General features: G+C 42.4%; 1 protein-coding gene and 1 long non-coding RNA gene across 2 annotated transcripts; both read left to right on the plus strand.

Annotated features, from left to right (window-relative positions):
* Nucleotides 1-105: 105 nt before the first annotated feature.
* Nucleotides 106-5,357, plus strand: LOC123486478. The gene is made up of 3 exons (XR_006659388.1): nt 106-477; nt 4,618-4,794; nt 5,276-5,357. It is a non-coding gene; the product is annotated as an uncharacterized LOC123486478 (long non-coding RNA).
* Nucleotides 5,358-5,625: 268 nt separating this feature from the next.
* LOC121548227 lies at nt 5,626-13,135 on the plus strand. The gene is made up of 13 exons (XM_045217796.1): nt 5,626-5,636; nt 5,864-5,968; nt 6,495-6,633; nt 6,955-7,096; nt 7,498-7,630; nt 8,321-8,473; nt 8,590-8,627; nt 8,822-8,851; nt 9,328-9,539; nt 11,134-11,564; nt 11,826-11,925; nt 12,355-12,604; nt 12,788-13,135. The coding sequence occupies exons 1-13, from the start codon at nt 5,626-5,628 to the stop codon at nt 12,868-12,870; spliced, it is 1,827 nt and encodes a 608-aa protein (XP_045073731.1). The 3' UTR covers nt 12,871-13,135.
* Nucleotides 13,136-14,827: the final 1,692 nt, after the last annotated feature.

Raw genomic sequence — 14,827 nt, forward strand, 5'->3', positions numbered from 1 at the left:
AAGGGAACAAATCTTTGTAAATATGTAATCTCAACTATTCCTTTAATGTGACAAGAAACCGGTCAATGTTACACCTCAACATTTGGTTTCTAGTCCTGCTGGATGTCATCCTAGTGAGAGATGCTGTTCCCAATAGCTTAAGCCTTAATAATAACAAAAACTACAAAATGCTTAATTTCAGTTTGTGCTGAAAATACGTCACTCGTAATTAGTCATACTATTCTCCTCTTAGCCAGTTGCACTGGTCCAGCCAGTTTAGCATCATTCTACAATTTCAATTGCTTTCCCAGCAGTGTACTAGGTAAAATGAAAGCGGAGATGTAGGAGGTTCAAAGGCTTTCCAACCGAACCACACAGGACAACTCAACTTGTTGCAGACAGCTGTCGGACAACACCGAGAGACCCTTGGTTGAGTGACTAAGTTGGTTATTGGCGGGAAGCGACAAAGATTCCTAAAGGACTATAGTTTTATTACAGGTAAAATTAATTTCTTTGTGAGGTTGGGCTTCTTCTCCCTGATAAACATTACTATACTTCTCGGCTGTGACAAGGTGTTATGGGATTTGAGCTTCTATGGCTGTTTACACCGCTACCCTGAGAACCCAATTGTGATTTGTTTTCCATATCTGATGGTTTTTCTGACTGTCCACACTCAGTTTTATGTGACCCATATCACATCAGATATGGGGCAGTAGGTATAAAATAAATGGCAGAAGATCTGAATTGGGCTGCAGGTGTAAATGTAAATGCATACTTGGCACAGACCACCATTAGACCAATGGTCAAAACATCTTCTGGATTCCATAAATGTTCAAACACGTCCTGGTGTTTAGGAAAGAGAAGGGATGGTGTGTCAATGGTATAAGTAGTGCATTAGTTGTTTTAAAGGGGCAATCTGCATTTCAAACAACAAAATGGCCACCACTGATTTGGTAAATAGCTGAGGCATGGGGCTGGAAAAATGTAACCACTCTCAAATTCATGGAGCTATGAATGCTAGGACTGACCATCTAGAATTTTAACCATGTTTTAAAGCTATACAGTTTAATTACAATTGTTTACACAATCGGGTAAAACAAGCTTATATTTTGATGGGGTAAGACAGTTGAACTAAGCTCATGAGGCATAAGTTACGTGATACTCTTAAAGAATCAATGTGTATTGTCTATAATGAACTTAAGTCATAAAATGGATGTAGCAACCGCAGATTGCCCCATTAAAGGAAGTAAAGTTTGTTTTCCACAGTACCATGATGTAAACATGCACTACACAATGTTCTCTCCAGTCATTGTTGGGGCGCTGAGTTTTCCCTGGTCAGCTTACATAGTTCAGGCCCTGGTGGTTGTGTCAGGTACATGGTCACTGGGCAGGTATGCTAGAGTTGTGCTGGAACAAAAGCCTGCACACACTGCAGTCCTCTAGTACCGGGGTTCCCCAGCCCTGCAGTAGAGTTTCATAAATGTTTCATTAAACCAGTGTCAATCCTGGTCCTAGAGATCTTCACACCTGGGCCTGTAATCACAAAGCCTCTTGGAGTAGGAGAGCTGGGGGGTCTACTACAAAGCAGGCTCAATGAGTTAACCAGCTGACTTGGATAAACAACTAGACATAACTATTGATTTTCTGGTTCATGATGCTGAACTTAGATATGTGTTTTTGGTTGTTGAGTCCTTTAGACCAAGCCCATTGGAAGCTTATCTTACAAAAAAATGTAAAGTTATTTCAGAATATGTGAGCAATTTAGCTGGCTAACCTATTGATCCTGCTGAGACGCCCTAATTCAATGTATCTTTACCAACTTACCATCAAGCCCATTGAACTGCCGTCTAACAGGTCATTTATTTCCTTATGCTCCTGAGACTACGTTTCAATCAAATCAAATTGTATTTGTCACATGCTTCATAAACAGGTGTAGACTAAAAGTGAAACGCTTATGGGACCTTCCTAACAATGCAGAGAGAAAAATAGAGAGATAATAGAAAAATAATAACACAAGGAATAAATACACAATGAGTAATGATAACTTGCCTAAATACACGGGGTAAGTATTGAGTCGATTTGCAGGGGTACAAGGTAATTGAGGTAGATATGACTACTAGAAAGTGTGTGCCCTCAGTCCTGGAGGGAAGCAATAGTCATTCTGCTACCTAAGAATAGTAAAGCCCCCTTTACTGGCCTCCTTCAAATAGCCGACCAATCAGCCTGTTACCAACCCTTAGTAAACTTTAGGAAAAACTTGTGTTCGACCAGATACAATGCTATTTTACAATAACCAAATTGACAACAGACTTTCAGCACGCTTATAGGGAAGGACATTCAACAAGCACAGCACTTACACAAATGACTGATGATTGGCTGAGAGAAATTGATGATAAAAAATATTGTGGGGGCTGTTTTGTTAGACTTCAGTGCGGCTTTTGACATTATCGATCATAGTCTGCTGCTGGAAAAACGTATGTGTTATGGCTTTATACCCCCTACTATATTGTGGATAAAGAGTTACCTGTCTAACAGAACACAGAGGGTGTTCTTTAATGAAAGCCCCTCCAACATAATCCAGGTAGAATCAGGAATTCCCCAGGGCTGCTATCTAGGCCCCTTACTTTTTCAATCTTTACTAACGACATGCCACTGGCTTTGAGTAAAGACAGTGTGTCTATGTATGCGGATGACTCAACACTATACATGTCAGCTACTACAGCGACTGAAATGACTACAACACTTAACAAAGAGCTGCAGTTAGTTTCAGAATGGCTAGCCAGTCTCCAGACCTTAATCCCATAGAAAATCTGTGGAGGGAGTTGAAGGTTCGAGTTGCCAAACGTCAGCCTCGAAACCTTAATGACTTGGAGAAGATCTGCAAAGAGGAGTGGAACAAAATCCCTCCTGAGATGTGTGCAAAGCTGGTGGCCAACTACAAGAAACGTCTGACCTCTGTGATTGCCAACAAGGGTTTTGCCACCAAGTACTAAGTCATGTTTTGCAGAGGGGTCAAATACTTATTTCCCTCATTACAATGCAAATCAATTGATAACATTTTTGACATGCGTTTTTCTGGATTTTTTTGTTGTTATTCTGTCTCTCACTGTTCAAATAAACCTACCATTAAAATTATAGGCTGATCATGTCTTTGTCAGTGGGCAAATGTACAACATCAGCAGGGGATCAAATACTTTTTTCCCTCACTGTACAGTGGGGGAAAAAAGTATTTAGTCAGCCACCAATTGTGCAAGTTCTCCCACTTAAAAAGATGAGAGAGGCCTGTAATTTTCATCATAGGTACACGTCAACTATGACAGACAAGTTGAGAAAAAAAAATCCAGAAAATCACATTGTAGGATTTTTTATGAATTTATTTGCAAATTATGGTGGAAAATAAGCATTTGGTCACCTACAAACAAGCAAGATTTCTGGCTCTCACAGACCTGTAACTTCTTCTTTAAGAGGCTCCTCTGTCCTCCACTCGTTACCTGTATTAATGGCACCTGTTTGAACTTGTTATCAGTATAAAAGACACCTGTCCACAACCTCAAACAGTCACACTCCAAACTCCACTATGGCCAAGACCAAAGAGCTGTCAAAGGACACCAGAAACAAAATTGTAGACCTGCACCAGGCTGGGAAGACTGAATCTGCAATAGGTAAGCAGCTTGGTTTGAAGAAATCAACTGTGGGAGCAATTATTAGGAAATGGAAGACATACAAGACCACTGATAATCTCCCTCGATCTGGGGCTCCACGCAAGATCTCACCCTGTGGGGTCAAAATGATCACAAGAACGGTGAGCAAAAATCCCAGAACCACACGGGGGGACCTAGTGAATGACCTGCAGAGAGCTGGGACCAAAGTAACAAAGCCTACCATCAGTAACACACTACGCCGCCAGGGACTCAAATCCTGCAGTGCCAGATGTGTCCCCCTGCTTAAGCCAGTACATGTCCAGGCCATCCAAATGCACTCTAGCAGCATTTGGATGATCCAGAAGAGGATTGGGAGAATGTCATATGGTCAGATGAAACCAAAAAGTGTTTGGAGGACAAAGAATGCTGAGTTGCATCCAAAGAACACCATACCTACTGTGAAGCATGGGGGTGGAAACATCATGCTTTGGGGCTGTTTTTCTGCAAAGGGACAAGGACGACTGATCCGTGTAAAGGAAAGAATGAATGGGGCCATGTATCGTGAGATTATGAGTGAAAACCTCCTTCCATCAGCAAGGGCATTGAAGATGCTTTTTACCAGAATAATATTTCTCAAGCAAGAACTTTGCTAGGACTGTCTGGGAGTGGTCTGAGTGGGGGAGGGGGAAATCTGAAAACTAGCTGTTATTGACAGAGAAGTCTCCAGAACCATGTGTGTTGGAACTTTGGAAGAGAAAGGGACATTGTGCAAGAACAACAGGGATGTCCACATTCATAACATTCTAACCTTGATGTGTTGATGTCCTGTTGACTTTTACTAAGAATGCAATAATTTAAGTTGTGTTACTACTAGCACATTTACGAATGTTTGGTCATTGTCTCAATATTGATCCTGCTTTGTAAAATAAGAGTGAGTGTGTTTGTCTGTGTTTCATGTTTGTGATGGCCCTCTGACTGCCTCCATTTCTGTCTCCAGAGGTCCAAGCTTCCTTCGACACACGTCCCTGTGTGAAAAGCTCTGATGTGGATCCAAGTTTTTCTGGGGCTCCTGGTTGTGGCCCTAGGCCTGCTCCTGCCCTACCCTGTCTGTGAGGCCACCTCCCTGGGTGCAGTGGTCAATGTTGTCCCTCTAGAGAAGAGTGGAGGAAATATGGTGAGGTTACACATTGTCAATGACCAATGGTGTCAGCTTTTAACAACGTACGTTAGGAATTTCAGGATTGACCTAAAATATGCGATGCGATAATGATAGGCTTTCTATGTTACGATGCACATGTGAGCAGCATTCAAATGAATTACAATCCATGTTTATTGGTTCTTGCTGTACCTCTCAGCTGTCAATACACAGCCCCTCAAGGTTACTTACTACGCTGGTATTTTACAGTCTCTGCTATTTATCTGTTGTTGTTTTCTTTGTTTTTGTTTGTTTCAATTTACTTGATAAAATGGTAAATAGCCAATAGTTACATTGTGGTTTAGGCACCAACAACAGGTATAATATAATATAATGTGCCATTTAGCAGACGAAGCGACTTACAATGATTGTGCTGAATTCCTAAAAGCAAGTTTCTCATTGTTACCATGTAATTAATTACATGACCTCCTGACCTCATGCCACCTTTGACCTTTGGCAGGTGAGAGCCCACTACACCGTGATCTCGGCCCTTCCCTGTCCCTACGTTCTCCGGAGTGTGTCAGACAGGGGAAGACTGTGTCGTGCATACCACCCGTTACCCTACACAGGACAGAAGCCCGCCTCAGGCTGGTGCGTCCGCCAATGGCAGAGGACCGTTCCCAGCAACTACAAGGCTAACGTGAATGTGGGGTATGTGATTTGCTGAGAGACCTGTCATTTATTATCACACCATGCCCATTTGATGTGCTTTTGTAGAACATCTATAGAATCAATACACACTGACTGGTCATGTTCAGCGCTAGCTTCCGCAACATTTAAGACTGTAAAGTTTAATGAGTTGGTTTCATAATGGTGAAAATGTCATACAAACTTGCTTTAAAGCAGTTGAACATTAGACCTCCTCAGTCCTCACAATTCAGAACATTACTGTATAATGCAGTTCCATGACTGATCATTCTTACTTTATATCATATGCATTATGTTGTCTCCATGTTATAAAGCAACCATTATGCAGGTTATGCCATACCAACTCAGGAAAAGTGAAAAACAAACATGTTTATTTCACTCCCCTGTAACTGTGAATTAGGTCCAACGTGAATGTGTTTCTGTCCTTGTGGGCTGGACCCTCCAACCAGTCTAACCCATTGAGACTAAACCAGCCACCTTACTGCAGCCTGCCTCCTCCTCTCAGGTAACTCAACACACTCTAACCTGGACATGAGTCTTGTACTGAGCATACAAACATTACACCTCTGTTTACTCTAGTCTACACATTCTTACGGTTTTGACTGCTGATATGTAGTGTTTATTTATTTGGTCATGACCACTGATACGTTTTCACCCTTTTCTCTCCTCTTCCTCCTTCTCTCCCTTTTCCTCCTCTTTCGTTTTCTCCTTCCTTCCTTCCTTCCTCAGCCCCGTTCTCCCTTTCCATACTTTTCCTTTCTCCTCCGTATCTCTTCCCATTGTCGAGCTCTTCAGTTTCGCTATAGCCTCTTCAAGTCTCTCAGAACAGGGTCCCAGTCCTCAAACTGCCTGTGCGTCTGACTTACTGTTTGTGAGATATGTGTAGTCTTGTGATAATGAGGTGATCTGCCGCACACCTGACCAATAGGCTCAAAAAAAGGTGCAGGAGAAAATATATATATAATAAAGTGGGGAGAAAAAACTCTTTAAGTTGCATATGATTGTTAACTGAATGTGTATTCTTGTGTCAGGGCTCGCGTGAACTGCCCACATCACTTCCCACTGACGGTGAAGGACCTGGATGGGGACACGGTGCGCTGTCGCTTTGCCCGGGCTGACCTTGGAGAATGCCTTGACTGCCCCCAGCACAATTTTCTGAAGATGGAGGAGGTGGGTCTTAACTTATTTGTGTCTATATTTTAGTCCACACAGCAGTGACTGTAAGATGCCCCCAAACCTCCAAGAAAATGTGCAAGAAAGAGACATTTTTGTTTCTTATACAGAGAAATAACAAATATTATTAATTGGCCATTATGGATGCATCATGCACCATCTAAATGTGCGGGAAGGTTAAACCAATTGAGAGTTATTTGTTGGACTTGTTTGGTTTGAGAGTTAGGCTTTCGTCTTCAGGCATGCGCTCTGTGGGAAACAAAGAAAATTTGTTTTCAAATAAATTGTAATACATTTGTTTTAATTGCTATTTCATAGGAGTCGTGTACGCTGTTGTACAATGGTAAATCATCCGCTGGCCAATACTCTGTGCAGCTGATGGTGGAGGACTTTCCAAGTCAAACCCAAACCGCCAAACCCAAAGCACTCAGTTCCATCCCACTGCACCTGTCCCTTACAGGTGAGACTGACACACACAAACCATTTCACGCTGTCTCCTCTTTATTGATGGGCCTGTTTTAGGGAAAAGTGAATCAGGTATATTCTGCTGGTCTGCTCTCAATAACTATACATACTGGACTGTATGATGTAGCTGTGTTATTCAGTCTTGATGTGAGGCACCTTGGGATTGATTTATCAAGCGCTCTTGAAAATTAACATTTCAACACAGTAGTAATGGATGAGTTTCCCATATTTATGTACCAGTAACAACATTTTATATTGAGATACATCCAAAGTTCTTGAAAAGGAGCAACAGAAAGACTTGAATTATATTGGTTATATATGATACCTGAAGCCAGGTTAAAAAGAAAGTGGTTTAAAACTAAAGAACCTTAACTTTTGTCTTGTTCTTGGTTTCAGTGGAGGAGGCGTCCTCAAGCTGCATTTCCGAGCTGGTCACTACAGGACTAACACCAACAGGCGGAGCCACCATCTACGTTCTGCCCTACGAGCAGATCAACGTGTCTGTCACCTTTTGTTCTGACCTAGAGAGGTGTGTTATAGCAGTGTTTTCCAAACTTGGTCCTCAACCTAGAGGTGTGTTATACTACTCAACCTAGAGGTGTGTTATACTACTCAACCTAGAGGTGTGTTATACTACTCAACCTAGAGGTGTGTTATACTACTCAACCTAGAGGTGTGTTATACTACTCAACCTAGAGGTGTGTTATACTACTCAACCTAGAGGTGTGTTATACTACTCAACCTAGAGGTGTGTTATACTACTCAACCTAGAGGTGTGTTATACTACTCAACCTAGAGGTGTGTTATACTACTCAACCTAGAGGTGTGTTATACTACTCAACCTAGAGGTGTGTTATACTACTCAACCTAGAGGTGTGTTATACTACTCAACCTAGAGGTGTGTTATACTACTCAACCTAGAGGTGTGTTATACTACTCAACCTAGAGGTGTGTTATACTACTCAACCTAGAGGTGTGTTATACTACTCAACCTAGAGAGGTGTTATACTACTCAACCTAGAGGTGTGTTATACTGAGTTTCCCTCCTTTTGTGTCATGTTTCTCTCAACTATATCTCTCTCTCGCTCTCAGTTGTGTGTAAAAGTTACAAACGGGTTGTTTTCCAAACTTTCATCATGGATTTCTATTGGAGAAGTTAGTCCGTTTCTGTGCATCTTTCTACTGTTTTGACTGGGTTTGCGGTATCTCTCTTCTTCAGCGTATCAGAGATAGTGATGGTTGGTCCCCCTGGCCTCTTCAGGACAGCGCTGGAAACCAAAGGTTCCCTGGCCACCATGAATCTCACATGGATCCGGGGCCCCAATAACCTGCCTCCTCTTTTGCCACTTTGTTTCATGGCCAACACCAACAGGTAACTTTTCGGTGAAGGAGAACAATAAATGTTAGGTTGACATTTCGTCAACAACCAATGTTTTAGCATCTGTTAGAACCAACCTGTCTGATGTATACAACCTCTTGTCCTCACAGTTTGCAGTCTGAACCAAGATGTGTGTGGCTTTACCAAAGTAAGAACAATCACAGTTCTTCCACTCTGTTTTGTGTGTGTGTGTGTGTGTGTGTGTGTGTCCAAGAGTAAGCATGATGAAAGGGTCGTTTCTTAGTTGTTTACAGTGGTGAAAGCGGGGTGAGGTACAGCATAGGTGCAATTTTTTCTAAACATGTTCATAAAATGTTGGAAGTCTCTATTTGTCTTTTCCAGGACAGATGGAGACCATTCCCACTGGAACAGGTATATAACACACTGTGTATGTAGTTGATATCCACTACTGACTGACTGACTGTCTGTCTGTCTGTCTGACTGACTGACTGACTGTCTGTCTGTCTGTCTGTCTGTCTGTCTGTCTGTCTGTCTTGTTGTTGATGTATCGGTCTCTTTGGAAAAGACACACACATACAAGCAAAGAAATACACTAAAAAGACCCTTCTCTCTTCACCATAACCCAAACCCTTACCCTAAACTGGGTTCGTATCCTAACCCCAATCCCGCCCCTTACCCTAAACCGGGTTCGTATCCTAACCCCAACCCACCCCTTACCCTAAACTGGGTTCGTATCCAGATCCCTCCCCTCCCCATACACTGATACATCACACTCTTCCCTTCTTTATTCATGTTTTGGTTTAGTCTGATATTTAGTTTGGACTCCTGTAGTTTGGTTTTTCTTTTCATTTATACAATTTGTAAAGCGACTTTGGGTCCTTGAATAGCGCTAGAAGTCCCACCTATTATTTGTATTATTTCTCTCCTCCCAGAGCTGACATGTGGGAAGACTGAGATTAATCTGGTTCTCCCCATTTCCACCCTGAAGAACCTGATTGTGTCAGAGCTCCAGCTCAACCACCCTTCCTGTAGTGTCACCTCCAACTCCACCCATGTGATGGCCCGCATCTCTCTGACTGGCTGCGGCACTAAGAGAGTGGTACGAGACTCTGCCCACTGTATCAAATGCAAAACTTACATTGGCTCCTTCCCAGTAGTGGTGCCTGAGTAAAAAAAACTGGGGACGCCAAGCCAGAAATAAAGCCATATTACAACCTATGTGTTGTGATAATTGCGTTGTTCGCTCTATAACCTGTTAGTTCATATGCCTTGAGGCCATGATATGCTGTATAGGCCCAAGGCCGAGACAATAAGAAGACACAGTGGCAGAATAAATTCAACCACACCTTTGTTTCATCACAAAACCGGAAAGCAACCTCTGTCCGGTAAAGTCCACAAAGCATATTGCATGTAACAAACAGGTACAATGACCTACAGCATGGTCAAGCAAGTTAATGTTTCCGACATTTTCTGACTACTAAACAACTATTGATTTAGAACCACTGAGAGTTACCGCAAGTCACAAACAAAATAGTAGCTGCCTCCACTATTCCAGCACCATTTCAACTTCAACATTTCAACATTACCTATGCTTAGTCTAATACAGTGACAACTAAAAGATACCAAAAACTATTTAGTCCAATCAACGTAAGCTAAATATGATGTGGCTGTCCATGATTCTGCTTTCTCTGCGTATGTGTGTGTGTGTGTATTCTTGCAAGTAGGAAAAACATGTTGACATGTTGAGAAATGCCAATGCCATCCTCCTCTCATGTTGACAAAACGGTCTATGACTCTGTCATACAGTACATACTTTTAGTTTTGTTGTCCTAGGCTACCTGGCTAAAATGCTTGCTCGCTAGCCTAACTTTCATGGGTAATAATGAGCAAGCTAGTTAATATTAGCCTACTACATCTAGCTACATATTGAACATCCATCCTCTCAGGCCAGGGGCACAATGTATGAATTTATGGTTGGATCAAAATCGCCATTATAATCATTGGCCAGTAAGGAGAATTAACTAATTAATGAAATCCCCATCTCCATCCATGGCTAAGAAAGGGCCAATTTTAGCCTGCTAGCTAGCCACCGGCAGACAACAACACAACGAGATGCAACAAATCAAGTTTTTTCTGCCAATAACGTTTTGCTCTCGATGTGATGTGATTGGTGTGAATCCAAACTGGCTTCTCTTGACACTTTGTTTTGGTATGCCAGGACCATTCACAGTTTTGAGCTCACTCAGTTTAGGTCAACACTGATTGGCTATTATTTTATACTTTTTTTTATCAAGGGAGGCCAAATGCTCGCTGGCTTCCCTTGTGTTTAATGCTACGGGCGGCAACAATGTCACACTCTTTTTGACCAGACAGCATCAGGTAGATTGGCTGCACATACAGAGTCAGATAGGTGCTGTTTCACTCGCGCGGCTGCTTTCACTGGTGAGATACAGTACATTCAGCCTCTTGCCAATTGAAGGAAAATGATGAAACACAGAGAGATGAAAGATACATTCTTTTATATGTTGTTTTCTTTTTTTTTCTTGGTTAATTTTATTAGGAAGCCTGGCTTCCCTTGGCATACATCAATGCACGCCACTGCTCCGTCCATAAAGCAGGTTGAACAGACTGTCTGCTGTGATGTGTGACTGAACCAGAATATTCACACATGATCCCGTCCCTTTTCTCCACAGCACTCTGGTTCAGAGATGGTGTACACCAACACCCTGCGAAGCGTGCGCACCACCGTCATCAGTCGGCTGCCCACCTTGATTATGCCGCTCGCCTGCCGTTTCCCCGGGGTCGAGGCCAAGGGCCCGCGGTACGCCATCAACATGCCGTCGGAGCAGGAGACCTTCGGCATCGTCAAGTTCTGGTTGGAGTTCTACCGGCCTGGGGAGGGGCCCATGGCTAAAAGCACCAAATTCCCCATGTTCCGACACCTCCTCCCTCCCTCCCAGCGTGTCCGCCGAGAGACGTCGGTCCGCACCGCGAGCAGGCTGGACACACTGGACCTGCATGTGTTCTCCAACACCTCTCTGGACAGGGCAGAGCTGATGGTGGGCAAGTGCATGGAGTCCGAGACAGAAGACATGGCTGACAGCTTCTATATCCTGGAACAGGGGTCAGTGCAGGCCAGGGAACCAAGCCTGCTTAAAGGGATAGTTTTCTGAAATGTTTACCCAATCTTGATTGTTTTCTTACCCCAAATGGGGTACTTGGGTTTTTATTACAAGCTCTACGGAAAGCTGTCCTTTTAACTCAGTTGAGGTGGCAGCAATTTGTCACGTTGTTATGAAATTGATTGTTTACTGAGATTTCCGCTGTTTTGGAACCCAATCTCTCACGTACATTAAAAACATTAAATGTCTTCCTTCTTTCTCAGGTGTACGGCTGGAAATGGAACCCTGGAGATTCTGACCTCAACCTCCACTGCCAGGGTGTACCGAATCGACCTGAGCACTATCAACACTAAAGGAACCACGGTGTGTATTTCTGTCCATGTACCTCTCTTCAGGGATATGGAGGGTGCTCCCGTTGATCTCTCAGACATCCGGAACGGCCACATGATTATCCAGTTGAGCAAAAGCCCAGCAACTAAAACAGACTAACTAGCGCCTATATCCCATACTGTTTATTTACAACATGTTTTATTATTGTTATTACTGATTTATCCACTTCAATCAATGTGTCAGTCTGTCACTATGTGTTTGTCCCTTTCAGCTCTGTTTGAATAACAGTATATGTCCATCTGTATAATGCTTATTTCAAATTCTCACAATATGTTTCTCCGAGATTTTTTGGTCTTGGGTCTGACTCTCTCTAATGACATTAGCCTATATGATCACAATATTGTAACAATCAGTAGTACAAGTGTTGTATGTGTAGTTGATTGTGTCTCTTGTCCTCTGCAGATGTACGTGGAGTGTACAGTGTATCTCTGTGTCACCACGAGGCCCTCTCAGAAGTGTCCTGATCAGTGTGACAGGGACAGCAGCAACCAGGTAACGGTTGACAACATGCTGACCAGGAGCTATAGCGTCCGCTCCGGCCCCGTTAGACTCGTACCCACCACCGCTGCACTGGCAACCACCACTGTGTTCACAACTACCATCCCCACCGCCACTAGTACCACAGCAGCACCAACTACCACAGCCTCAAATGGTAGGACTTGTAGACATGCTCAGCTCTTACTCAGTCCCGTAGCTTAAATTCATCTTTGGGGGCTGTAGCCCAGCATTAACCCAACCGATATGGAAAAGACGACCAGCGCTCACCAATAAAGTATAACTATCCAGTGATATTTACCCTCAATTGGATTCTCTCCTCCACTTTCCCCTACTCTAGCTCCAGCTGAGGACTCAACCATGGCAGTGGGCGTGGTCTTGGCTGTCGTTCATGTCTTTCTTCAAGGCCTACTTCATCACTGAAGAAACAAGGCTTAGAATACCTATGATGTTAAATTGTAGCTCTCATGTGGATTTCTGCATACTAATTGACATCATTTAAAGCACACATCACAAGAAGCCAATGGAATTAGTGATATGACACACTTCTTACTTTGAATGGGCCTTTTGAATATTTTTCAAGATACTTATTTTTGTACAGTATACTCCCCATGATGGTTTCTACATTTCCCCAGAGGACATTAGTATGAAATTTGTGCATGTAAAGCATGAAACACTGAGAATCTCACTGCTGATAGGTACTTATCACAGTGGAGGCCGTTCCTTCTCTTGCTTGAACAAAAGCGGTACCTGCTGCGTGCCAACCTTGTAGCGACGAGCCTACCGGTTCTAGTCGTCAGTGGCCAACAACTTGATTTTGAGCCAATCTGAGGGGTCGTCACTAGTTACCACAGCCACAAAGTCATAAACCACAATTGATCTTCTTATAATGTGGTTTTAAACCTAACCTTAACCACACTGCTAACCTTGTTCCTAACCATAACCTTAAATTAAGACCATAAAGCAAATGTTTGTTTTCATGATATAGACAATTTTGGACTTTGCGGTAACTCAATCAGAGAGCACGAACCCCCTGGGAGCCAACAACAAAAAAAGGAAATAAGAGGGCATGTCTCCGCACATCCGCCGATGAGCCAGTCACACTTCATATGCAATGTAGGCTATGTGATAGTAACTAGCTAAGTGCACAGACACAATACTAAATTATTCCTCCAAGCTAGCTAACCACTGTAGCTAGTATTGACATTGTATGTAAATCACAATGGATTTGCTAGTTTCCATGAAATAGCTGCCTGTGTTAGTTGCCGAGTTGTGCAGTTTCCTTAGCTAGCTAGTGAATATGCTAACATTAGCTAGCTAGCTAAACATTTGGCTATGGGCTGGCACTGTGGGATTATGGAGAGTGAATAAAATTGTTTCTTCGTCACCTTGCTAGGTAGTTCTCTAGCTGCGGCCATCTGGCTAGTAGCAACATAAACACAGATATCTTGTAATCTAGACCATAAACAAGACGCACGGATATGCATTGTCAAACAACGCTACTGCCACCTTCTGGTTTGGAGTATTTTAAAAGGCTGAGTGGGTGACGACTTCCAAGGTCTTTGCTGTGTGATCACAAAACAGTGACTGCCGACACTGTTTAGAGTTGCTAAATACTGTCGGCAGGTAAATGTTTGACAATCTTACCAGACAATCTTTTTTGTTTACTCAATATTTCGGTCCAAGTGTTACCTGAACAAAAAATATATAAAGTTGCCCCAAACTTAGCTCCAAAAATGATCATGCAATTAGCAAATTATACTCGATTTTATATATTTTTTAACTGCTGTTGACACATATTTACAAGAGGTTCCTCCACTGATAAGTGAAATTGAAAGGTTTTCAACATTGTTTTTCTTGTTATAGCAACCTCTCTAATAACTCACAGTGAAATCTTCAACATTGAACCAATCAAATTCGATCAATCAAATGTATTTATAAAGCCCTTTTTACATCAACAGTTGTCACATCTTTACAGTAACCCAGCCTTAACTAATCAGTATTATTGATACTACTCCCGCTCCACTTTTACTACAAACATAGATCGTGCTTATGTAAGCACTAAGACGACTCCTGCTGGGGCTTTAGTTCATCTGTCTATCACAGTCTTAAGGTGCAAGGACAAACCAGGTTTGGTACGCAATTGGTCACAAAAAAAGGCATATTGGTCTTCTACTACCTCTAAAATAGTGATACTCTTCATGGATTTCACTTAATTCAAACATTTTATACCCATGAAACATAAACCCTCTGACTGACTACTAGATTCTTCAGAAGTCATTCATAAGAACATGTAATTTACCATTTGGAAAAGCACCAGAAGTAAGCACCTTTTATAGTATGACTTTGGTTATAAATGATTTGTGAAGCACCTATATTC

The sequence above is a fragment of the Coregonus clupeaformis genome, unplaced genomic scaffold (assembly GCF_020615455.1).
Source record: "Coregonus clupeaformis isolate EN_2021a unplaced genomic scaffold, ASM2061545v1 scaf1233, whole genome shotgun sequence".
Lineage (NCBI taxonomy): Eukaryota > Metazoa > Chordata > Actinopteri > Salmoniformes > Salmonidae > Coregonus > Coregonus clupeaformis.

What these genes read in the sequence shown, in the direction of transcription:
- LOC121548227 (XM_045217796.1), top strand. An exon ending in TTCTATATCCTGGAACAGGG is followed by an intron (nt 11,565 to 11,825) that starts GTCAGTGCAGGC and finishes CTTCTTTCTCAG; the next exon opens with GTGTACGGCTGGAAATGGAA. An exon ending in AACTACCACAGCCTCAAATG is followed by an intron (nt 12,605 to 12,787) that starts GTAGGACTTGTA and finishes CCCCTACTCTAG; the next exon opens with CTCCAGCTGAGGACTCAACC.